The sequence below is a fragment of the Eubalaena glacialis genome, chromosome 7, assembly GCF_028564815.1.
Source record: "Eubalaena glacialis isolate mEubGla1 chromosome 7, mEubGla1.1.hap2.+ XY, whole genome shotgun sequence".
Lineage (NCBI taxonomy): Eukaryota > Metazoa > Chordata > Mammalia > Artiodactyla > Balaenidae > Eubalaena > Eubalaena glacialis.
The window spans coordinates 25,132,296-25,158,562 of record NC_083722.1 but is presented as its reverse complement, the minus strand read 5'-3'; the positions used below and the strand labels follow the sequence as shown (position 1 = coordinate 25,158,562).

At 44.1% G+C, this 26,267-nt stretch overlaps 1 protein-coding gene across 1 annotated transcript in view; it reads right to left on the bottom strand.

The window, feature by feature from the left end:
* Positions 1-337: 337 nt before the first annotated feature.
* The window catches only part of CILK1 (ciliogenesis associated kinase 1), a 32,200-nt gene continuing 6,270 nt past the window's right edge, over positions 338-26,267 (bottom strand). The window contains exons 3-13 of the mRNA XM_061196090.1: positions 24,486-24,607; positions 23,406-23,485; positions 16,898-17,030; positions 15,455-15,626; positions 13,196-13,363; positions 10,649-10,960; positions 9,094-9,284; positions 8,832-8,980; positions 6,624-6,752; positions 3,229-3,351; positions 338-2,261 (exon numbers count right to left, since the gene is read on the bottom strand). Coding sequence (XP_061052073.1) covers positions 2,107-2,261; positions 3,229-3,351; positions 6,624-6,752; positions 8,832-8,980; positions 9,094-9,284; positions 10,649-10,960; positions 13,196-13,363; positions 15,455-15,626; positions 16,898-17,030; positions 23,406-23,485; positions 24,486-24,607 — 1,734 coding nt within the window. The 3' untranslated portion in view covers positions 338-2,106. The remainder of the gene's footprint in view (positions 2,262-3,228; positions 3,352-6,623; positions 6,753-8,831; positions 8,981-9,093; positions 9,285-10,648; positions 10,961-13,195; positions 13,364-15,454; positions 15,627-16,897; positions 17,031-23,405; positions 23,486-24,485; positions 24,608-26,267) is intronic.

The window sequence follows — 26,267 nt, the reverse complement described above, 5'->3', positions numbered from 1 at the left end:
TGACTTGCAAATGAATAAACATGTTTTGCTTCCCAAGGGAAGTTGTTTGCTGATAAACAAATGAAAGAGGAAGAAGAAGAAAAGTGAAATATTTTCTGAATTTGGGCCCTACAAAAGTAATAGAAAAACAATTTTATAATGTGTAATAACCAGGTAACTGGGTTTTTCAATTAAAAAAAAAATGTAATGACCTGAACATAAGCTATAGGGCCAAGAATATGGTATTCACAATCCATCTGGTTCTCTAGGGGGTATTTACAATTTAAAACCAGCTTTCCAGCAAGCTGGGTAAGCTTTCAGATTAACTTATTTTTTATACATAATACAGAAAGGGGAAATAAATATTAACCTCATAGTAAAGGACTCATCTCTGAAAACACATTTTCTGTTGCTTGAGATAATGAGAATATAATACAGAAATGAATTCAGCTTCACGTTGTGCTTACATATACATCTTTATTTCCTGAAGCTTTGCTGCCAGTTTGTTAACAGGAAAATATTACCTCTCAAGTCCACATCCATCACGTGCTTTTCTCATGCCCCCAGCGATCATGGTGCTTGGTCAAGTATATTTTTGAGCCAGACTCTCCAAAGCACAAATTACTCCCTGATTTTAGGTGAGGGCACCTTGGGAACCATCCTGATTTGTTCAAGCTGCAACGTATTATGAATACGTCAAAGCAAAAATTTACCAACTTATTAGGCTGAACCGTACCAAAGTGCCGATATTCATTTTAACCTACAAAAATGACAATTTCATTGGCTCAACTTGCTATATCCTGGAACCAAATGAGAGTGACTTGAGCCCTGGGAGAAGGTGAGTCAATATACTCAGGAGATTATGTCGCGTTTACTGACGGTGACCTTCTCTCTTGCCTTTCAGGCAACCATGAGTGGAGGCGAGTGTGCCCGACAGAGGTGGATCAGAGTGGACTGTTTGTCTTTTTCTGTCTCCAAACTAGCTTTGTCATTTTCAAAATTGCTGTAAACATTCCTCTCAATGGAACAGCCTCTGCCCACCATATAGAGTTCTCACTGTTGAAAGAAACTACACAAGGGTTAAGAGTTCTTTGAATGTGGCATGTGACAGACACTGACATCACGGTAACTGTGACTTCCCAGACCAGTGGGACCTCTGCCATTTATCTTTCCTGCTCCCCAAATTGCCATGAAAACTGAGCTAAACGCAACATTCTGAGGGTTAGGATAATAAAAAATCTTCTGCTGCTTTGAAACTTAGCTTTTGGATCATGCATCTTGGCAGGGATATAGTTTAAGTGACCGTGTTAACCTTTACGTGGAGAACATTTTGGCTTGAAAAGCTTCCTTTTTGTGGGTACTTATACAAGTTGACTTCAAAAATGGAAGAAAATAGAACATCATGGCATAGCTTGGTTTCAGCTGGATATCTCCAACCACCAAAAAGGGTGTTATAAACATTTCTAAAAATATTTACTTAGAGTTCTTTCATCTGGGGAGTAAAAAGAAAACAAAGTGAATTATGTAATAGTACTTTTAGAACAGCACAGCGGTATCAAAAAGTCAAACCAATAACATGGTATTGAGAATGGCAGATGGTCAGTTTTCTGGCGCTGAGGTCAGTCCAAAAAAGCCTAAAGTACCGAATATGCCACATTTAAAATTTAACCACTTCACAAATATCTGCACACATTGAGGAAAAAACCCTTTATCGTGTAGCCTTAAATTGCACCCCTGTTGCAATACTGCATCATTATTATTCTATTTTTAAAAATCTGTATAAAATATTATCTGGAAACCCAAAGGAAAATCAATTAATCTTTAAAAAGTTCCTTACAAAGTTGACTGTATAAAATGCTAAAACATAATCCATATATACAAAATGCCGCTGTTTAAGAAAATAATGGGACCCAGTTTTAGAATAAAATAACTTTGTACAAAAAAAGGTACTGCATTCAAATCAATATTTAAAAAAAAAAACTTTAAAAATGAATATTGAAATGTCTCAGTTCAGAAGAATAACTATAAAGTGTTTGCTTTTCCACCATCCGAAAGTCTCTTGCAGGTAGAACACCAGCTGGCCGAGGGAGAGTGTCCTGCTGTCCCCTACAAAGGGCTTCGTGACAGTCATCGCCGAGATGCATACTTAGCAGCCCAGTCCGTCCGGCCGTGCACGGGCTGGGTGGCTGGAGGCCGGGGCAGCGACCCGGGAGTGCTTCTAGGTTGGGTGTGGAAAAAAGGTCGCCCAGGATGAGGTCTCACAGTCTTCAGGGAAGAATAACCTGCAATGAAAGAAAAAGGTGGGTCTGACTGATACGGGACCCATGCAAACAAAGTGCAGCAAAGAGCATCTTGGTGACAAAAATATTAGCAAAGGAGAGTTCAAGGGCAGCCGCCTCCTCAGAGTCCTCCCTCCCAGTTAAGGACAACCCCATTCTATAGTGGTCAGGCCAGAATTACTGGTGTCATCCCTGACCCTTCTCTTTTTCTCAGATCCCACTTGTAATTTTCAGCAAATCCTATTGGCTCTACCTTCCAAACCTACCCAAAACCTGGCCCAGGTCAACCATCACCACCGGCCCAGGCCAGCCTCACTCCTTGCCTGGATAATCGTGACAGCCTCCTGGTTGGTTTCCCTACTTCCACCCTGCTCGCCCTTTCAGTCTAGTGACAACAGGGCTTGAGTGAGCCTGGAGGTAGAAGTCAGATCCCCTCACTGCCCAGCTCAGAACCCTCCAGGGGCTTCCATGTGGCTCAGAGTCATGACGACGTGCTTACAGTGACCTGTGGGGGGTGCCCCCCCATCACCTCTCTGACCTCCTCTTCCTGCTCCCCTCCCCTTGTTCACACCATTCCTGCACTCCACCTCCCTGCTGTTCCTTGCATCTACCAGGCCCATCCTACCTGGAGGCCCAGGCACTAAGAGCCTGCATTATAGGGCTTGCTTGCTCACCTTCTGTAGATCTTTACCCGATGGCTCCTTTGCAGTGAGGTCTTCTTCGGCCGCCCTATGTAAAATGCATCTGCACCCCACACTCCCTACTCCCTGCTTTATTTTCCCCTTAGCACTTTTGGAGCATCTTATTTGGTCTACTTATTGTCTGTAGAGTACAAGTTCCAGGAGGACAGGGAGTTTTGTGTCTCCTTCACTCGTGGACCCTAGGCCTACAAGGTCCAGCACAAAGCAGTTGTTTGATAACTATTTGTTGAATCAATTCATGAATAATAATAATCTGAAATAGAACTTACCAGGGGAAGGGTCAGGTATAGGTGCCACATGGACCCTCTGCACAGTAGAACCGATTTCTTTTTTCAGAAAGGAAGGGATATAGTTTCCAGCCAGTCCACTAGAACTTGTTGAGGTGGAACCAACTGATTTGCAAAAGGAAAAGCTTGTTACTGCAAAGACATGCACAGGACACCAATGGGGGTAAACGACAGTGGGGCAGGACCATAGAGAACCAGGTTTTGACTTTCAGGGGAAAAGAATTAGGATAAAAACAGTGAATTCCGAGCAGAGCATTCCACCACACCACACTGCTGGAGACACTGGGGGATGGGGCAAGGGTGTGCAAAGACAGTGCTGACCCTGTAGCCTGTACCCACAAGGAGGCTGGTGGGTTGGTTTGCTTAAAAAAAGGGGAAATTTGGAATTTTCTTTCTGTTTATAACAATAAGTTTAAGCTGTTCTGGAATTTTCTTTTTCTGCTCCATAATATACAAGAGTTAGCCTTCCATGTCAGTATATACAAATTCCAGAGTATGGTTAAACCATAACTCATTTAACCATTCTCTTATTGATCAGCATACAGGTTACGTTAATTACTTAGCCATTATAAGTAATTCTACGCTAAGTATTCTTGTCCAGAACCAGAAAATTAATCCTTATTAAAATATATTAAATACGTTCACTTTTTATGTCATTTCTGTCTTGAGAGAGTTTTAAGGGCAGAAACTGGGTGCTACTCATCTTACTGTTCCAGGCGGTTCATGGAAAGCCTTACATACAGCAAGTAATCAATACGTATCGGATGGGTGAATGCGTATCTATAATGAGCCTTAGTATTAAGGCTTCAAGGTGCACATGGAATAATGAAGAACGTTTTACAAACGGAAGTTATATCCATTCGGAAGAGTTCATGAGGGGGAGAGTTGCTCTCTGTCTTCACAACACAGAGCATTCTTGGCAACTGCTCAAGGCAGAGTGGGAAAAAGGGTCTGGAGCTCGAGGAGCTGTGTTGGTCAGCTGGAGCACATTTTGCAATTTTGGTGACTAGATAGATAAGAAGAAAAATGGGAAGAGAATTTGAACAAGGAAATCACAGAAGGAAAAAAACGTAGAGTCAGTAAACACAAGAGAAGATGATCAACCCTCATTAGTCAATGGGGCATGCGGGTTGAAGCCACAGTGAGATGCCATTGCACACCCTCAGATGAGCACCCGTTTACAATCTCAACAGTACCAAGAGGCATCAAGGGCAGAGCACAACTCCCACACCCTGCTGGACAGCAGTTGGGCAAAATCTGTGAAGTCGAAGATGAGCACAGCCTTTAAGCTAACGTGTTTACGTCATACCCAGAAACCTCACACGTGCACACCACCTATGGGGGGCATCAGTGTTCACTCCGGCGCTCTAACTGTGAAAAATGTCAACAACTTACATGTTGGTCAAGAAGAGAAGGAACGAATAAATTATGTTCTAAGTGTCCATCAACAGACGAATGGATAAAGAAGACGTGGTATAGATATATAATGGAATACTACTCAGCCATAAGAAAGAACAAAATTCTGCCATTTGCAGCAATATGGATGGACTTGGAGGTCATTATACTAAGTGAAATAAGTCAGATAAAGACAAATACTGTATGATATAACTTATACGTGGAATCTAAAAAATATTAACAAAGAAACAAAATTGAGTTATTTGTAGTGAGGTGGATGGACTTAGAGTCTGTCATACAGAGTGAATAAGTCAGAAAGAGAAAAACAAATACCGTAGGCTAACACATATATATGGAATTAAAAAAAAAAACCGGTTATGAAGAACCTAGGGGCAGGACAGGAATAAAGACGCAGACGTAGAGAATGGACTTGAGGACATGCGGAGGAGGAAGGGTAAGCTGGGATGAAGTGAGAGAGTGGCATGGACATATATACACTACCAAATGTAAAACAGATAGCTAGTGGGAAGCAGCCGCATAGCACAGGGAGATCAGCTCGGTGCTCTGTGACCACCTAGAGGGGTGGGATAGGGAGGGTGGGAGGGAGACGCAAGAGGGAGGAGATATGGGGATATATGTATATGTATAGCTGATTCACTTTGTTATAAAGCAGAAACTAACACACCATTGTAAAGCAATTATACTCCAATAAAGATGTTTAAAAAAAATACTAACAAACTAATGAATGTAACAAAAAAAAAGCAGACAGATATAGAGAACTAGTGGTTGCCAGTGAGGAGAGGGAAGGGAGGAGGGGCAGTATAGGGGTAGGAGATTAAGAGGTACAAACTGTTAGGTATAAAATAAGCTACAAAGGATATATTGTACAGCACGGGTGATATAGCCAATATTTTATAATAACTATAAGTGGAACAAAACCTTTAAAGATTGTGAATCACTCTAGCGCACACCTGTAACTTACATAATATTGACCAGCAGCTATACTTGAATTAAAAAAATTATATTCTAGTACAAATAATAAATCGTGGTATCATACACTTATATATATTGTATATGTAATACTATACATAATGTGATATATATTCTATGGATGTATAATTGCTGCATACGTAATTATTAAAATGAGTGGAGATCCAGGATTATATGCATATAAATTTTAAAACATGCAAAACCCTACTAGGTATTTCTTGTATACTAAAAACAAAGCATGGAAATAATAAACACCCAACTCAGGCAGAGTGGGGCTCAGGGGGAAGGAGAGGAAAAGAGGAAGTGAGGAAAGGCAAGGCCCCGGGCTTCGTGTGTGTTTGCAGAGTCTGACTTTATAAGCTGGGTGGTGGGTACGTGGGTGTGGATATATTCTCTCTTTCCTTTTTGTATTCCTTAAAATACATGAACATGCAATGGACAAAGGCAGGGAGAAGAGAAGCCCAGATGTTTACTTGGCATGTGGAAGGGGAAGCAGCCCACAGCAGGGGAAGCTGTCTACTGGGCATGGGGTGTGTCTGCCTGGAGGACTTCTGAAATTCATCCATCTATTATAAAAAGAGTAGGCAGGGGCTTCCAAACCACCCACCTTCCAACCAGAAGGGGTTCTGATGCCCTGGGCTAAGGCTGGGCCATCAGACAGAAGGGAGAAGCCAGAGCAAGGCAGACCCAGTGAAGTGTGACACTGGAGGTCGCCCACCACAGAGCAGGGCCTCAGAATCCAGACTCGTAAGACTGTTTTTCCCTCGCACCAGGAAAGACTGTTCTCGTCCCCTGCTACCCTTGACGGCAGAGCCCGAGGGAGCTGGCGGAGTCCCCAAGTCCTGCTGCCAGGTGAGAGAGAGCAGCACGGGCCTGGAAAAGAGGCCCAGGGTTTTCACGCCAGAGAGGCCCTCGTGGTTCCACAGCTTGTCACCCTGACACATCCAGAGAATCTGCTTCTTATCATTTAGGGATTAATCATCATTACTCACCTGAATTTATTTTGCTGATCACTGATACCATCCCTGAAGATTTTCCAGACAAACCAGAACTAGACCATGGATTAGATGGAATAAAATCCTTTCCTGGATTCGGGAGTATGCCGTTTCTTATATTTATTCCTAATAGGGAAGAAATGTTTTTCAAATGCAAAATTTATATTTAATCTTGTATCACATGTCAGAGATGAAACGAATGCAGAATCCAATTTGTCAAAGACTTCCTGTGTTTCAACAATCAAAGCAAAAACTGACCATGATGATGTCATCGGACAGGTGGCAGAGGAAAGATGCCATCTTCGGGGTGAGTGTGCTGTCTCACTGGTGGGTGGCCTGACAGACTTCAACTTCTACCAACAGATCTGTCCACGTCTGATGTCTTGACCACCTGGTGCAGTCCTGGGCTTCAGTGTCCCTTGGCCTTCCTACTCGTCCGCCTTCGCAGACCACTGCCTTTCTGTCAGCTGCCCAAGTTCTTCTCTGTCCCTCCACACCCCCAAGCCCAGCTCTGCAGCCCTCTGCTTTCCTCCTTCTGAATTCTGAGATTCCATCCTCTCAACCTGACATGGACTATCGGAGGTGACTCTGGGTGACTCATTGTCTGTACCAATGACCCTCACTGACTCCCTCACGCCCAAGGCTGCTTTGACCTCAACTGCAAGACAAACCACTGCCCCCCGGACCACCCACTTCCCACTCCTATCAGGCCTTGCAGCTAGCTTTCAGAACAGAAAAGCTCAATTCATCCTTTACCCTTCTTCGTCCCCTAGAGCCAAAAAGAAATAACTCTCTCTGCCTGTGCCCACTGCAGCTGGAGCCTTTGCCGCCCCCATACCCTGTCATCTGGGAAGTGTCAGGCCAGTCTCCTAAGGCCACAGTGCCAAGCCTGATGAGGTCTGGCAGTATTTAGGAGGCCTGTTCCCAATCAAGAGTGCGGAACCAGTGCATCAGCAGGGCCTCCATTCCCCGCCCTAGGTCTCCACCCTGGGTCTGAGCACCACTGCCCCCACCTGGACAACAGTGACAGCTTGTGGGCCCCTCACCCATGCAGCACGCAGATGTCAATAAAAGCATGTCACTCCTCCAGCTACGACCCTTCAAGAGCTTCCAGTTGCTCATGAAATAAAATCCAAATTTCTTATAAGACCCCCAAAGATGCCTCACGCGTCTAACACCTCATTCTCTCTGACGGGGCTCGGGCCATGCTGGCCTCTCACCAGCCAAGCCCTTTCCTGCCTGCAGGCCTCTGTACTGGCTGTTCCCTCCGCTCAGCATGTCTCTGCGCACGTGGAGTTCCTTCCCAATCGCTGGGGCCCAGCTCGGAGTCACTTGCTCAGAGAGGCCTTCCCCGACCACTCTGTCTAAAGTACTACCTCCGCCCCCATTTCATCACCCTTAACGCCAGTTGTCACCACCTGTGGCTATGGTGTGTCCATTTATTTAGGGTCTGTCTCCCACCACTAGAAAATACGAGGGTGAGGATACTGTCTACAGGCTGCTGGCTAAAGTCACTGCATAGCCTGTGATGTGAATGGAGACCCTAGAGGTGGGCAGCCTGGTGGCCCCTCTTGGCTATCGTGTCCACCAGATTCTCAGCGCCCAGCACGGGACGATGCGCAATACGGATTTACTGATGGAATGAATTTGTGAATGAACGGTTGGCTAACACTGTACGCTTAGAATACAGAGAATGCAGAGAGAGGTCTGGGCACCCTCCAACTACAATGTTTTCACTTAACCCCTGTGGTACAGCCACATGGGGTGACTTAGGTCCCATCTGCTTTCCTGAGAAGACACACAGGGCTGGCAGTTTCTGGAGAGACCTCGGGCAAGCTTCCTGGTTCTTCCTGGTCACTCCTTCCCTGGGGACTGGACCTGGTTTCCTCTACCAAATTTCTCATCTTAGGCAACTACAGAAGATAAGAATGTGAAGCCTGGGAATTCCCTGACGGTCCAGTGGTTAGGACTCCGCACTTCCACTGCTCAGGGAACTAAGATCCCGCATGCCATGCGGCCAAAGAAAAAAAGAAAGAAAGAAAGAATGTGAAGCCTGGGCTTCAGCTAATATTTCTATGGTGGTCCCACCAGTTCGGAAGAGAAGCCCCAAGCACTTGCCATCCAAAACGGGATCTTTGTGAACACGTGATTCCAGGGACACGATTTCTTATCAGTGATCAGAGCAAAGGCAGGAATGTTTATTACCAGGCAGGTACCGGGAGTGCTTCAGGTAGTGCTGCTTGGCCGCCGACCTCCAGGTGGGCGTGTCACACCGGGGACAGGATGTCTGGGTTGGGGCACTATTTCCGGTGCCCACGGGCTCTGAGGGCTTCAGGTCCAGAACACTCTCAAATCTGAGTGGGGAGAAGATGGTTTCGGTCAGCACGAGCTGGGCAGCTCATCGGACGTAAAGATGACCTCACAGACCCCAGGTGCAGTCCGTGCACAGCCAGGAGCCCACACTTGCCTGCACAGAGTCTCATCGCTCTGTCTCTTCTTGTTTTTCAGGTCAATCCTGGTGACCGATGGGCTGAAATCCGAGTCATCTAAGTCCGCCCAGTCATCAGAATCCTTTGCTGACCTGGAAACGAGACCCCACCTTCTCCTACTCTTTGGCTTGATCTCACCATTTTTGTGCTCCAGGCCAGTGAGAATTTTCTGTGTATACAAGGAGGGGGGGGGGAAAAAAGCAATACTTGGCATTAACGGAGCTCACCCACGAGTAATCCCCATTCTGAACTTTCTCGATTATGTAAAGGAGGGTTCTGGGGCGTTTCCCTCCCCAATATGCACTGTTTATTGGAAAGGACAACGGTGGAAAACACAGTCCCAGACCTGTGTCACTCATTCTGCACAGATTACATCAGTTTTCATTCAATGGGGATGCTAAGCTGTGTAAGATAAGAATTTTAAAAAAGAAATTTAAGGTACTTCTCACATATGAGGAAAGTGGATGGATTCTCAAACAGGGCTCATCTCTGAGTTAGTGTGATTGACACTGTCCTAAATAGAATGCAAGAGAATATAGCTAAAGTGTCAGTCACCTGCTCTTTTATAGAAAACAATGCAATTAATGCCTTCTTTGCCTTCTCAGTAGACCTGGATCCTATTTAACTACAGAATTAGCTACAATAAGAAATTTCCAAACACACACTGCTGCTGCAGGGGGGCGGGGGTAAAGTCGACAATCTGGAGACACCACCCCTGTAACCTCACGCTGTCCTAGTCGGGAGCCAGCACTCACTGCGTGAATGCTAGTCGACAGATAAAGTATTACTTTTGCATAAAGGTGTTAGAAGATCAGACTCTCAGACAGCACTATAAGGCTGATGGAAACCAGACTCCCGTGTCAGATTATTATCTTATTGACTAACACTCACTGTTTCCTTTTGAACGGCAAGAGAAGAAAGAGCTGGGCTCAATCAACAGCCTGGCATTACCAGCATCGACTGATGGCACTGATAGGAATAATGATCTACAAATATTAGTGGGGCACTTGATGATTTTCAAAACATCTTCACAAGCAGCAGGACCTTTGATCCCCATGAACAGCCCTATCTGGTGGGCAAGACAGGCATTAGGATCCTCCTTTTCCAGATGAGGACACTGGGTCCACAGGGATTGATAATAACAATAACTAGGCGCTCTCATTATCCACCCCTATTTCACAGATGCGGAAGTGAGGAGCAGAGAGGCCAGGTACCCTGCACAGGGTCATGAAGCTATGAAACAGCAGAGCCGAGATGTGAGACCCTAGAGATCTGGGGCCATGTCCAGCCTTCGGCCACCACCCCACGGCCAGGCCCCCAGGCGTGGCATTGTAATTCACAGGCAGAGCCAGAACTTGAATTTAGACCTTTAACTCCAAAGCCAAGGCTCTTTTCACAATTCCATGATATTGCAAAGACAGATCTATTATAATTAGGCCTTATCTGCTGAAAAAGAAAATATTTCGCTCAGTAAGTAGGGTCAGAAGAGGAACAGGCCAGACACAGGGCTCTCAAGCGAATCTTCCTGCTTACTGCCTGGGGATGCTTGGTGTGGAGGGATGGCAAGAGCAAAGGGCTTGGCTTGTCCTCTGGAAGGTGATCCGTCCTGGAAGCCTCGGCTTTGTAGGGGTACATGAGATGCTGAGGGGGCTGGCTGGCTTGATGCTGTCTCAAAGAAATGCGCGTGTGTGGCTTGGCTGGGGGCTGGGCAGGAGGGACCGGCTTTATGTGAGGCGGTGGGGCTGCCTTTTCCAGACCGTCCTTCTGTGGTTTTCCTGAATCTTGAAGGCTCTGTGTGGTGCTGCCCAGGGGGTGCCCAACCTGGAAGTAAGGATATCGAAGCGCCTAGAACGACACATAAGGCTGTTTTAGGAGAAGAAACTGGCCAGGAAGGTTGACCCCATTCAGGGCTGCTGGCTAGATTTCACGAAGCCGGTTTACTACAGTTGCTTAGCCCAAACCAATTATAAAACAGCATTCTGAATCTGTGACACCCTTTGTGAATTTCCTTATCTAAAATAGTGTAAAATATACGGACTGGTTGCCACACTCAAATTATTTGGGTAAAGCACCCAGGTTCACTGCTATGCCCTTTGCTACTTCTGCCAATATCCTGGCTTTGTAACTTATTTGCTGTGTGTCTTAAATATAATATTTCACCATTCTAAGCCCATTTCTTCATTCCATAGAAAGAAAAAAAATAAAATGGAGAGAGCCAAATATAATGATCCAGGAGGACTCTGAAAAATCAAATATAAAATAAGCAGGTACAGATGAACAACAAGGATTTACTGTATAGCACAGGGAACTATCTCCAATATCTTGTAATAATCTGTAATGGAAAAGAAATGTATATAAAACTATCACTTTGCTGTACACCTGAAATTAACACAATATTGTAAATCAACTATACTGCAATTAAAAAATATAAAATAAGCAGGTGCATCTGCTTTAACACCAGAAATGCCAAGAGTGTAATGCACGCTACAGTTAAACCTTGCCCATCAAGATAATCACGCTTTCTGGATCGCCGAGGGATAAATCTTAAAGTGCTGGGTTTGCAATTCTTTCTGAAATATCCCCTAGTCTTTTTGAGTGGAAGTCATTGAATACAACATAACCTTTCTCGATGAATCTGGGACATAGCTATAAACACCTGTAATGATAATAAGTGTAGATAACAGAGGCAAATAACGTGGATACTCCCATAGTGGTCCTGGACTCTGATATCTAACTCGGAAAGTCTTCTCTGTAAGTCCCAGGTATTTTTGCAAGTCTCAACTGACTTGGGGGTATTTTTAGCTTTTCTGATACTATTCTTAAAAGTACACATTCCTCTCTTGGTTCCTTACAGAATCTTTTTCTTTTCATCTCTAAAAAACTGGGTTCATCAGAAAGCTTCCTTCCTGCCCTGAAACCATTTGTGAATTTCATCACCAGAAGTGCATTTCTGAGCGCTCTCCAACCTTCTTGAGCCATCCAGGGTCTTGGCTGTTTCTTCTTTGAGCCACTGGACAGCTGCTTTTCTCCCATTCCTTAATCCCCCCAGCCGTCAGCTCTCAGCTCTCACAAATTCTAACGTCACGTCGGCCCTGTCTTCAAGTGCCTCTGTCACTTTCGCTCAGCCAAATCACTGACTCTGATTAGAACTGGTCACCTTCTTGATTCTCTCAGCAGTGGGATTATCAATGAGACAAGCTGAGAAGGGGCCAGGTACAACTACCACAAAAAGAGGCTGGCAGGAGGCCTGGCGGTGTTTGAAGCCCATGGCACTACATGTCTCTTTTGGGTGCACTTTATAATCTAAGTCAAAGTGGCCTTGGGGGAGGGCGGATTGGGAAAACAGGAGGTATGGAATCAGGTGTGTCATCCACGTGACAGAACTGCCATTGATAGTACACTATCTGTACTAGTTACTGGTGGAGTTATTAAGGCAAATCACTTAAGCTTTCTTTTCTTTTTTTTTTTTTTTTTGCAAATCACTTAAACTTTGTGAGATTCAGTTTTCTCATTTATAGAATGAAAACAGTAACACCTATCTCATGGAGCCTTCACGGCGTTAAAATCACATAAAAACATACTAAAGCATGTGCCAACTATAAAGTGCTATAAAATGCTAATTACATTTATTATCCTAGCTCTCTCTCTCTCTGTCATCTGTAAAATGAGTGATTTGGATCTTACAAGATATTTTCACTTTGAAACTGCCTTTCAACAACCAGTACTGCCTTATAAACAAACTGCTACATCATCTTAACTCATAGAGAATATATTTGAAAACATCTGCCAAAGACAGGTGGGTATATGTTTATTTTCATTTCCACGTATATGGTGATATATGACGTGAATTGTATGGCAATTTTCAAAACAACTAAATAGTTTAAACCTTAACTACTTTAGACACAGACAGTTTCAAACTATTTTAAGTTCTTATACCTTATATAGTTCACCATTAGTGGTATTCAATACCAGTTTTCACACATAATACCTAATAAAATACTTCCCATGAGATTTATAGGAATTATTCACAGTTAGACATGAACTTCGAGAGAAATGCATCAGAAGAAAATGGAAGGAAACCTGACTAGCTGTTGGCCGTTTCTTGGGATCCCACTGCAGCATGTCTCTCAGGAGGTGAACTGCTTCACTGCTGGCATTTGGAATCAGGGTCTTCAAGTTATTGGGCACACAGTGGGGCCAGCGGAAGTTCATCGCACTTGACAGTTGGTAGCCTTCAGGCCAGTCAGTCTGAAAGAAGGAAAAGGTAGAAAATCTTGCTCAGCCAATCGCTGTGATCGGACTTTATATTCTGGCATGTATGACATGTCACTACCACATCCATACTAACTATGGTGGTGGTGGCACTGTGGGTACTGAAATGCAGGAGGATGCTAACAGACAGACACAAAGAACAGGAAGGCTGGGGAACAGTGGGAAAGACACTGGATTTGCCACCAACTTTTTTTTTTTTTGGCTGAATCGCGTGGCTTGCAGGATCTTAGTTCCCTGACCAGGGATTGAACTTGGGCCACGGCAGTGAAAGGGCCAAGTCCTAACCACTGGACCGCCAGGGAACTCCCCACACCAACTTATTTTATAACTTTAACACAAGACAGTTCACCTCTTGAGATTTGGGGGCTGAACCAAATTAGTATTTTCCCAGTTGCGTTCCATGAGACACAGGTTTTAGAAACTGCTAATGAGATTTTTTTTGGGGGAAAAATAAAACAAAACACCTTGTTCTTGGTCAAATAAACTTGTGAAAGTCTACATATTACTATATCCCCATCTTGATGAGTCAAAGTACAAACGCTTAGAAACCCAGCAGTCAGGAGAGCTATTAGTCTCAAGTCCTCCACTTTTTCATGCGTCAGACCTACGGGGCACTCAGCGCTGGAGTGAATGACGGAAGATGCTGAGCAATCAGTCTTTAAGATCCCTGTTAGTTCCAACAAACTCCTGTTTTATAAGACACATTCTGATGTAATTGCTTTTTATTTTTTTAAAGTGAAGTGGCAGAATACATAGCTTGTATCATTCATTCACTTAGATAGTTACCGAGGGCCTCCTATGTACTTAATGTTGTTGGGTATCCAAAAAAAATCCAATAGAAATCCTGCCCTTAAAGATATTACGGTCCGAAAGAGAAAATAAGACATTTATTTTAAAAACACAGTAACACAAAATAAAAAGTAACAAAGGTCACAAGAGAGGTAGAGATACAGTCATCCAGAGGAGGGAGAGATTCCAGCAGGAGAGTCTGGAAATCTTGAAGAGGTGGCATTAATGATTCCTTCAGATAATTTAAAAAAATTTTTTGAGGGTCTGGTTTGTACCAGCAATGGTGCTAGGATGTGTAAAATAAATGCAAAGAAACACAAGACAAATCCATTCCCTGAGTGAGCTTATGGTCCAGGAAACAGATTATGTACACAGATGATATATTAATAACACAGAAGACAGTTGAAGATGAAGAGATTAGAGGAATAGGGAGGAGAAAGATTACGAGGGTCTTGGAAGAAGAGTGGGATTGGGGCACATGAGACATGCACTTGGCAGAAGCGGGAGATTCTAGAGCACAGAGCCAGGAGGGGTGCAAGTGGCGGGTAAGGAATGAGAGTTAGGGGGCTGGGCAGTAGATATTTTTAGGAGGGGAGGACAGTACCAGAGCTGTTCTTTAGGGGGATAAATCTGGCCACAGACTGGAAGAAACGCTGGAGGGAAAAGACTTGAAGGCAGAAAGACTGGGGAGGTGCCTCCCTCCCCAGACACAGGCAGGGCTTCAGTCTGAGATACTGGGTGGAGATAGCAGGATCTATGGGCCAACTGCTGGGATAAGGGGAAAGGGGAGCAAGGGAGAGAGGAAGAATGTAAAACTGAAACTCAGCCTCAAGGCTGGGCTCTGGGATGTGATGGGACCACAGGCAGAAGTGGGGAATGAGCGAAGGAGGCTGGTTGGGGGCGAAACAAAAAGCAGTCTGGGTCAGACGTGCTGAGTTGGAGGTGAGGGTGAGGGTGTCAGGGAAAATCCCAGAGAAAGATGTAAATCTGTGACCAGAGTTATAAAGGAAAGGGGGAGGGCTACAGATCACATTAGGAGACTTCTGCACGGATAAGAGTTGTAGCCACGAGAACGCAGAAGCTCTGCAAGGGAGCGGAGAGGACGTGGGCAGAAAAGCAGAGGAAGCCAGGAAGTCTTCCACTGCAGGGTAGGAGGAGGGCATGAAGGACTACCCAGGGCGAGGAAGATCCAGAACGAGCCGGTGCTGCCCAGGGTGGGGGGCAGAGAACACAGGAAGCTGCAGCTTTGTCCCACAGGCCTTTGTCCCACATCATTACCTTTTTGGGTGTCCCCAGCACTTGGCAGATTTTGAAGATTGTGTCGATCTCACTGGCCCCGGGGAAGAGTGGCCGGAGGGTGTACACCTCTGCCATGATGCAGCCCACGGCCCAGATGTCGATGGGGGAGCTATAGTTTGTGGACCGCAGGAGCACCTCCGGGGCCCGGTACCTGCAAGACCAAGGAGAAGCTAGTTCCACACCCGCCGGTCGGAAACAAACTAAATACACAATCAGCTCCGCAGAGCGTTTCTGTATTTCTGTTTTCTGTCTAGTTCAGGGCGGTGCATGGACTCATCAAGCAACAGCTGTAGCTGCAGTGTAGAGCTGGGCTCCTCTGCTTCACAGGGTTTTCTGTGGAGCATTTCTTGACAGGCCTCTGCTCTATAGCATTTTCGAGAAATACAGACAGTGAGAGAGAACAGGAAAAGAGCGAGTGAGAGATGAGGGAAAAGGAGCGAGAGAGAATATAGAACTAGTGGTCTGTAGGCTCTTCTTGGTCATGGCCAACTGCTTAAATCAAATTCTTAGGGCCTGAAAGTTTTAATAACACCAACTGGCTGATTTTCAGACAGGTCTTTGGAGAATCTTTTACACAACTCTTTTAGGAAAAGGTCTTCTGGAAGCTCTATATACAGAATATTATTTAGATTATGAAAAGCACAAGGGACTTCCTTTTTAAAAAAATTTTTTTTTGAAGTATAGTTGATTTACAGTGTTGTGTTAGTTTCTGTTGTACAGCAAAGTGATTCAGGTACATATATTCTTTTTCAGATTCTTTTCCATTATAGTTTATTACAAGATATTGAATACAGTTCCCTGTTCCCTGTTGGACTTCCTTCTAAAATTGTTTACAACACAAGCTTTTTTATTTTTTAAATAAATTTATTTATTTTTATTTTATTTATTTTTGGTTGTGTTGGGTCTTTGTTACCACGCACGGGTTTTCTCTAGTTGCAGTGAGCAGGGGCTACCCTTTGTTGTGGTGTGTGGGCTTCTCACTGCAGTGGCTTCTCTTGTTGCGGAGCATGGGCTCTAGGCGTGCGGGCTTCAGTAGTTGTGGCTCAGGGCTCTAGAGCACAGGCTCAGTAGTTGTGGCGCATGGGCTTAGCTGCTCCACAGCATGTGGGATCTTCCTGGATCAGGGCTCAAACCCGTGTCCCCTGCACTGGCAGGCAGATTCTTAACCACTGTGCCACCAGGGAAGCCCCTATAATACAAGATTTTAAGCTTGTACAATGCCAACATTCCTACACATATGTGTTTCAAATGGTGCTCTTAGTGGAAAATTAGTATTTGTGACAATAATATTATCCTCAGTATAATCGCATGGTCTTTAAATGGTCTTTAAAAATAGGAAATGCAAACATTAATATTATCCTCAGTAAAATGGTATATTTTTAAAGAAGTGCAATTAAATCCTTTGAGGAAGATGGTACTCACCATCTGGTAGATACATAGTCTGTGTATGGAGGTCTTGATCGGATTTCTCGGGCCAATCCAAAGTCTGCAATTTTCACGAGATCGGGTCCCATACAGAGGAGGTTCTCTGGCTTTAAGTCCCGATGGAAGAAGCCTGCAGAGGTGGTGGAGAAGGAGTTCAGAGGCAAGATCGTGTCTGCATTACTCTTTGCAGCTGCATTGCTCTTTTCATGACAGTGATAGTCTGGTATGACACTGAAGGCTCTACATTCATCCCAATGATAATGCAGACCCCTTTGGACCATTCATTTCCCTTTGACAAATTCAAAAATGTCAAATCATTCAAAAGTTGATCTTCATAATTTTTTTCCAAGAGAGCAAACTTCTTTTCAAATATCAAAACTCCATTATGGGCTGAGATAACTTGGCAAACTGAAATTGTCAAAGAAAAAAATATCATGCCTACCCTGCCCCAGTCAGCCAGAAAGAATTTGAGATTAAAACCGTTTCAAAAGACAAGTCTTATGGCTACTGAGAGTCTACATCACAGCAAAAACACGATCACATTTTTTGTTTAAGAAATAAGGGATTTATGAATATGACCTACTCGTATCTGAGATTCTGGTGTGTGTTGCAACAAATGTTTAAATGTCAAATACTGAGTACTTTGCCCAGTAAAGCACAGGGGTACATCTGTAATTCACATTGTGAAAGGCAGAGATAACTCATTGAATGGGAAGCCTGTCTCAGCTACCGCAGGGCTTTGGGGGTACATGTAGGAGAGACTCAAACACCCACTGATCAGCATCACATGCCTCTGAAGACCCCAAACCTTCCTCTTGCACAGAGTATCACTGACAGACATCATTCTACCTGAGTCTAAATCTCAATGGGTCATCAAAACTGGAAATACAACGGTGTCAATGCTGCTGATGGGGTTACTGGTTACCTGCTACCATTACCAATGTTGTGAGGTTGGATTCTAAGTAGCACATTTACGGGAGGAAGTAAGAGCTATCACTGAAGATGTCAACTATTCCTCATCCACCCCTGTGCTGATGTGCTCAAGTCTGCATCTCTAACGTGCCTGCTGCATCCTCTCCAGACCTGTGTCTCTGATGGGACAGCAGCTGATGTCACTGTCACCCTTGCATTGACCTGTCCCAAACCACTCTTCTGCTCTCCCAAATTCTCTCTCCTTCTTGAACGTTTGATATGATATCCAGGTAGCTTATAGTTATGCTGGATCCATCTGTCCCCAGACAGGAATGGAGCTGTGTCACATTTTCCATCAAAATACCTCCTATCTGTCCTTTCTGCCCTTTCTCTGACTTAAAATTGTGTAAATACGCAAGCAGTTATGAGAATGGGATCTTTTGCCAGTGCGTCCAGCAAGGCTCCTGTGGCCCCTAAAACATATGACCTGTGAGACCGATGGTCTCTCTTCCTAAAAACTCAGAGCATCAAAAGCATGAAAAAAAAGAGATGGCAGACATCATTTTCTTACCGAACAGATGGGAAAAGTGAGTCATGGGGGTGGCGGGGGATGAATTAGTCACAATCGTACCAAGAAATGTGTCAGAGCTCTTGTATTATCTGGCTCTGTTCTGTCTCTGTCGATCCAGACACCAAAATCTTGATTTGCGGTGCTGGTCCTCTCAAGTCCAGATTCACCCTGTTTCTCCTCTTAGACTCCCTTTTTCTCCTCTAGTTGGGCTAAACTGTTGTTTCCAAACTTAAGTGGCATTTCTCTGATAATGAAATGTCCTCCATCCCCAGGACCCACTGCAACTCCCCCTGCCACCATCTATAACACCCACTCAACAAACCTGCATCTTTTCCCTGTTCAGTTCATCCTATCACATCAACTAGACTCAGATACAAGCATCATTCTTGGACTCCAGACCTGGTACCTTGCTTCCACCCGGGTCACGCTCCAGTACACACTGACCACCTCCTCCCATCGGTCAAGCTTTATCCTTTCCCTGCTAACTCATCTTTAATCCTACTTCCACAGAGAACATGGGCACTAATGAAATGAGGAGAGAGAAGATTCTGGTTCCCCATTTATCCCTCTAAGCAGCTTTCCTTTCTATGGATCATACTTCAGGCCCAAAATAAACTATCAGAGGGAAAATGGCTAGGAAGAAAGTTTAACTGCAAACAGACTATTTAAAAATGACTGATGAAAACTGTATTTGTCAGTTGACATATGTCATCTGTTACACTGTATTCGAGGATAAGCCTTTACAACTAGGAAGCATTTGTGAATATGTCTGTAGAATATCTGGCCCTCTGTTCTTTTCATTACTGAATAATAGCAATAACTATTATCAGCCTTATACCCATGAGTTCTATTCCTTGATAATTAAAGGTATAAGACCCTCTTGTCATGTACCTTTACTTTTCATCTCTATTTCATCACGATTTTATCACTATGAGAGGCAACGCTGCATAGTGGTTAAGTGTGTAGACCGATCAGGTTGCCGGATTTCAAATCTGGCTGGAAAATCACTTAACCTCTCTGTGCTTCACTTTCCTCCTCTGTAAAATGGGGAAATAACAGCATCTACCTCATGGGGTTGTTTTGCTGGATTCAACGTGTTAATATTTGTAGAGCTTTTAGTGCAGTGCTTGGCACATCTGCACCTTGCAACAGCTTGTCACTGTTAGTAGTACGAATCCTCTCATTTTATCTTCCCCACAACCTGGCAAGGGGGAGAGGCAGACACGGCTCCATTTGCTGCAGATAAGAATTAAGGCTCGCGAGGCCGGTGACGTGCCCCCCCACCCCGCCCCGCCCGTGAGGAGGTGGCACTAAGTTCTGATCTGACTCCTGGCTGGGTACGTGTTCTGCTGATGTGTGCACTCATGCTTGTAACAATGAGCCCATGTCTCCCTCTGAGCTTCTGATTCACAGTGGAAACCCTTATTGCTGGGTTATTCAGAGATCATGCAACAGCAAAGTGCTGTTAACACAGAATCTTCCTGTTCGAAACTGTTTGGCTTTTAGAACACAGGAACAGACCTTCAATTTAATTTCAGGGTACCCCATGCCAGTCGAATAACAGAGGGATTTTCTCTTTCATCCTGGCAGAAAATGCGCTGTGCTTCCTTTTTTTATTAACAACCCTTGGGCAAGAAAAACATCAAGCCACAAAGAAGCCTTTCTCCCCTTCACATTCTGTTCATGAGGAACCTGATAGGAATATATGGAAATAACCAGAGAATACTTAAACGTTATGAATTTCTGTAGCACACCTTCCTGCTAGGGAAGTTGTAATTTCACAGATATTACTGAATTTAAACCCACAGTGCTTTTATCAAGAAGGCCAGGACGGCAACACACAGAAAGGCCAAGGGCTGCCTCAAGGTCACGCACAGCAAGACAGTGGTGAAACAGGGTAGCAGAGAACCACCTCTTGGGGCCAAACGTTGTCCTTTAAGCCACCTAAGGCATTCTGGATTTCCTGCATGGATATTTGTAAGGGCAGGGCAAGGATGAAACACAGTTTGCATTAATTATTTAATTCCTGCAAAGTATATGTGCTTTGGCATTGCTCAATCAGCACCAAGCGGAGCTGAATTTTCATTCCCTGTGGGGGGAAGTGGTCACTGACATGAACCATGGCCATGGCAACCACCTGCAGCTCTGTTCTCTGCTCCCAAAGGAGTCCACTCCCAGGGACAGAACGCACCTTCTCACAGTGAGAACCAGACAACAGGGAAGAGCCTGAAACTCACAAGACAAATCTGCAAAGTGCTTTTGATTATTTTTTTTCCGTGACTGGAGGAAAAGAACAACATAAAGCTACAAAGTTAAGTCAACACCGTATGAAAACCATTCAAAAGTTTTCAAAAATCATTTATCAATGAAAACGAGATAGAACCTGCAAAATGAATATCCATCCCACCTCCAATGACTATCACCACTTTCTTCACCTCTTGTTCTCTGTTCTCTGTGAGAAGAGACAGGTTTTTCTAGAGAAGTGTAGCAAATGGGCACAGATATCGGAGCTAATCTCCGCTCTACTGCTTTAATGCAGTGGGGCCTTTGGCAGGTCTTTAAACCTCTCTGAAGCTCAGTTTCCTCTTCTTTGAAAGGAATAGATACCATCTGTCCTCTCTACCTGAGAAACTGGCAAGGAAACAAATAAGGTAACAGATGAAATGATATTAAGCTCAAACTAGAACTGGCACTTAGCTGGGGGAGAGTGTCCACAAGAATCTTGGGGAGAAGCATGGTGCTGGGGTTAGAAAAGCAAAGGAGGTCTGACCGTCCTAAACTGAGCTTTCCCTTCCACCATTTCTGAACACAATCGGAGTATGTAAGGTGTGCAAGGAAGACTGACAGTGCAGAGTTTCAAAGAGGTGTTTTGACACAATAATTTAGGGATGCTAAATTACTGGATACGACTATGTACTGTGTGTGTGTGCATACATGTGCATTTGTGGGTATTGGGGGGAGAGTGTATGTGTAGGTGCACATGTGCATGTGTACACGCAGATGTGTGCGTGTGTATGCACAAGTATGGGTGCGTGTGTGTGCGTGCGCATCTGCGTTGATTTGATGGGATTTGGTAGAGACCTGGATAAAAGGATACAAGTTCTTTCTGGCAACAACTATCTGAGTCTCACAAAAAGCAACAAAAAGGAAAGGAAGAGAAAGCCAACACATATCAACTTTCTTATAGATCCACCATGCAGTTCCCAGTACTGAGCAAAGAGCCCCAGTAACTGAGACACTATGACGGGTCCCTATGTGAAAACTTCTGGTTGACCTTTCTCTTTGGAGAATCCCTTTGATTTCTCACCAATTCTTTTTCCTGGGCTCTCAAATCTAGTAAGTGCCCCTTCTACCCCTATTTGTCCCTAAAGACACCATACCAGAAGTTTTCAGTGTTTTGCAAACTCATACCATCCCTTGGGAAATTCTTGTGGCAAAAGTGCTCCTTCTACCCGTGTCAGTGGAATCAGAGATACCTTTTACTGAAAACTTTTTACTAGAATTGGTTCACGGGCTTGCATATCACTCTCGAATTATTCAGCACATGCCCGCGGCTTCCAAGAACTTGTACAGACAGCCTCTGTTTGTCTGTTTGTGTTTCATTTGGCCTCTAAATGTGATGGCTGCTTAGGGGTCACAGAGCAGGCTGGGAAGGGTCCCAGACGTACCATGCAGCACAATGTCTTTTCCCCTCACTGCCAATTTGCGTCAAATCTGAACTGACTGTATCATCAAAGGGCTTCCGCCCAGTTTCCTTATTGGGTTATGAAGCTCATTTGTTGGTGCAATATTTGCAATGGCAATCATACCCTTAGACTGGGAGGGAACAGATTTCTGCCTGTGCAAGATCAGCTTGCCATCTGTCTGTATGTCAAAGCAACCTCAAATGGCCTTCTGAGGGACTCCTGGCTCCCCTGGTGGACACGTCCATCCCGAGGCTCTGCGTTCATGAGAACATATCGACCCAACCCAAGTTGGGTCTGCGGCCAGTTAGTAACCCAGACTAGTAATGCCTCAGGACTGGCTGGAAATATAACCTCAAGTGCATTGCTACTCAATACTATTCAAAAGCTCAGCTAAGAACAATAGTGATGGAGGATTTCCTGAAGGGTATATGACCATCCATTCCTCTGGATGCCTTAAATCTCTCCCTGGACTCACCAGACCATCCCCAGAGTGAATCATACTGGGCCCCAGTAGGACCATTTTCTCTGATCAGGTGATGTAATTGGCCTATATTGAGGAAGATGACCTGAAACTGTCCCATGTAACTTGTCACTGTGTTTACCATAAAGTCATGTTACATAAGGATCCATGAGAGAAACCTCTCTGGTATCAGTACCAAGAATAGTTCTGCTTCTCTTGGGCAACTGAACTGTTTTACCTCGGAGGAACCATGTAGGTTGTAATTGGTCATGTTTCACATTCTGCATTGTCTGACAGCAAACTCAGGCTCACATCTGTAGCCTGCTTCTTCTACTTAAGTAAAACTTGCTGACATGTATTTTGTCGATTAACCTCACCCCAGCTATGTCCATGCCTTGTTTTGCCTTTTTCTTTGCTTATTTTAAGTGTATTTTATTTTCCTGGGTTGCATAGATCTTGTTAGACCACTTTGCACCCTTTTGAACAAGCTGAAATTGAAATACATTAAAAAAATGAAAAGCCACAGCAAAGCAGTGTTAGTTAGTAGGTTAAACATCATATGTGAAGCTTCTATGAATTCTAATCGTAGGTTCCTGATTAATACACCAGTTAATGGTCAGGAATAACTCTTAGATCTGTAACTAACAAGCTTAGTGTTAAAGCCTAAAGAATAAGAACACACAGACATGATAAATAATGAGGGAAATTCAGAAATCAAGCTACAGAAGATAATATATTCCAAAATCCATTGTCAGCCTCTCAACTCTTCAATTTTTTCTGGGAGTCAATTACAAAAGACACTGATGCTTCCTACATCTTCTACCTGATGACAGCCTTTCACTGCTATTCCAAAGCACAATACCCCAAATCACCTACCGTGTTTGTGAATAAATGCAAGTCCTTGCAATATCTGATACATGATATTTCTTATAGCAGATTCAGGAAACAACTTATTTCTGTATAGGGCAGAGGAAAAAAAGTTATAAATCTAGATTTATGAAATTTGTTAATGAAAACAAAGCCCCTGTTTTCATGTTCTTTTGGTTATACAGTAAGAATTTAAGAAAACACTTGCCGACATGCTAATTTGACTAGATCCTCTGATAATAAAGATCAAAGAAAAACAACTGCTTATCCATGTAAGACAGCATACCTTATAAGCACCAAATATATTCAGTTATGTTACAAAAAAGAAACGATCAAACATTTAATAACAAACCAAAAAAAAATTCCCTCCAATGTATCATATAAAAATCTCCTCTCTCCATAATATAATTAAAGCTTAAAATTTTTTGATGGGGAAAATCTGAGGTCTTTCAGATGAAGGGCTTATGAGATGCAGTGGATAGTGACATTTTCCCCTGGCTGGGCAAACCACACAGCTTCTCTGCTGTTATTGACAATGGAAACGATATTTGTTCACTGAAATCACTCAGAAGGATGCTCTTAATGGCATTCACCTGCCACCAGGAAAATGTGCCCAAGAGGTTCTACATAGTTCACTTTTCAAGTCCAAAATGACCATCACAGGTAAGTTTTTTTATTAGTTTCTTTGTCTTCCCAGCACGCGAGCCCTGTGCACTATAGTAAGAAAGGCACTGAAAGGAACCCGGAAGTTCCGATGGATGGCTCAGAATGAATGAAGCTGCTACACCCCTCACTTGTGGTCACTCTGCCCATACAGTCCTGTGGGGAGGAGAGCTGCGGAGTATCTGTTAAATCTCTGAGCCTGTCAGGGTGAATAACCCATTAAGACATTCAAGACGGCTGCACTGAAAGCAGCTTCTCTGCCGTTATCACAGGGCCTCCAAAGCAGGAATGCAGGTGGGGCCCCACATCTCATGGGCAGCTTTAAACAGCCAAGGCCAAGCAGCATGACCACAATAAACAAAAGCAGAAAGAAAACACATCCACTGTGCAACACTTATTTCTAAGATCATGATGACCACGCTGTACCTTTCTTTAATGAGTTGGTAAAGATTTTCCTTCATGTACTCAAAGATAAAATAAAGATGATCATTTTCCCTGATAACTTCTTTTAATTTTACTACGTTGGCATGGTTGAGCTTCTTTAAAGACTGAAAGGCGAAGAAGAAAAACAAAAAATTAGAGCAAGTCTGTTGTTGAAAAAAGTAATTCCACATATACTTAGGGAGAAACACCTAATTCTAGAACCACGGAGTGCCACAATTCATTTTTTATTGACAATATGTTAATAAATGGTATTTCTCTGAAGTTGGTATTAACTTTATGTAGAAAAACTATTTCAATTAACTGACTAGGAGGTAAGAACTTGACCATAACTGGAACTTCTGGCTGCCCCCAGGACCAGGCAGTGGGCCAGGGCTATTTTAGGTGCACTCCCCTCCAGGTGATGGAATTCACGCCATGAAAGTGGCCAGAGGGGAATCCATTGAGGCTTTGATTGATCTGATACTGGAGAGGCAGCTGCTGGGAGCTGAGATCACCAGCCAGCAGTCTGCAGACACTCTGAACAGGAAATTGCTCAGACAGACAGAGGCTGGCAGCCTGATTCTCCCAACTTTCTTCTGACACATGTGTGTCCATGGGACGTATAGTGCTCCTTACAAGGTGAGTGTTAAAGGAGGAGAAGAAGGAGGGGAGAAGGAGGAGAAATCTCATTGGAAGGACCCTGAGGTGAGATGGGAGAGACACCTCTGCTTCCAAGAACAGCAAAGGCAAAAAAGTCAAGCGGGGCACGAGGAACAGAGGGTGGCTCAGAAAACGGTAAGTGACCTTCTGATTATTCCCCATGCGCATGTGTGGTTTTCCTCTTCCTGGAACACACACGTGAGTGCAGCCATGCGCAAGCTATTTTCTGTTTGCATCACTAGCTCTGTCCACAGTGAACAAATACACTTTCATATTGGTGAGCAGTAATCCAGTTCATGTGTGACAGCCGCACACCCAACTGTGGGTTTGCTCACCAGGTGATCAGAATTTGATAGACCATCTCCTTCAAGAATGCCTCAAGGGGTCACTGTGGCAGGGGGCTGAGCCCTTTAATTCAAAAAGCCTCTTCCTCATAGAGACGTGAGTCCGATTAATAAATTGTAAAGCCCTCTTTATCTTTTAATTTCCTTCAAAGGAACATTCCTTCTATAAAACAAACAGAATGTCTGAAGATGAAAGTGTTAACATGAGTGTCCAAATCTGGAAGGACACTCAGTAACAACGCACCCAAGGGATCAGAGCTGGGGAATGTGCAATATGACCGAGTTACTTCAAGCAGCTGGGAAGAGGGAGGAAATATGGCCAGTGAATGAGAACAAAATAAGACTCTTCTGGAACCTCTTCCCTGAAAGACGAGCTTTTGCCAAGTGCCTCTCTGGCAGGAAATACTCAGCTGTTTTGGCCAAATGGCCAGATCCTTCCAGAATGACCCAACAGGCTGATTACTTTTTCTAGATGGGTTGGATTTCTGGTTCTCCATGAGTAGCAAGCATTGCCTAACTTGTAAGCATTCTCCAGACTCTCATGGACTGCAGGCGTCTTTCCTGCTTGTTTGCTGAAAATGCACCACCAGCAATGGCTGAGGTGTCCAGTGGATAAGCAGCAGAATGAACAGGGCAGATTCATTCAGAGGAAAATGAAGTCGGTTTCAAAGCTTTGCAAGAAGAGAATTCTAGGCAAGGAGTAGAATACCGTCTGCCGCAAGTGTGTTTTGAGCATGAATTACTGGCCCAAGTCTAAGAGTGGCTCCAGTTCTTGTTTCTC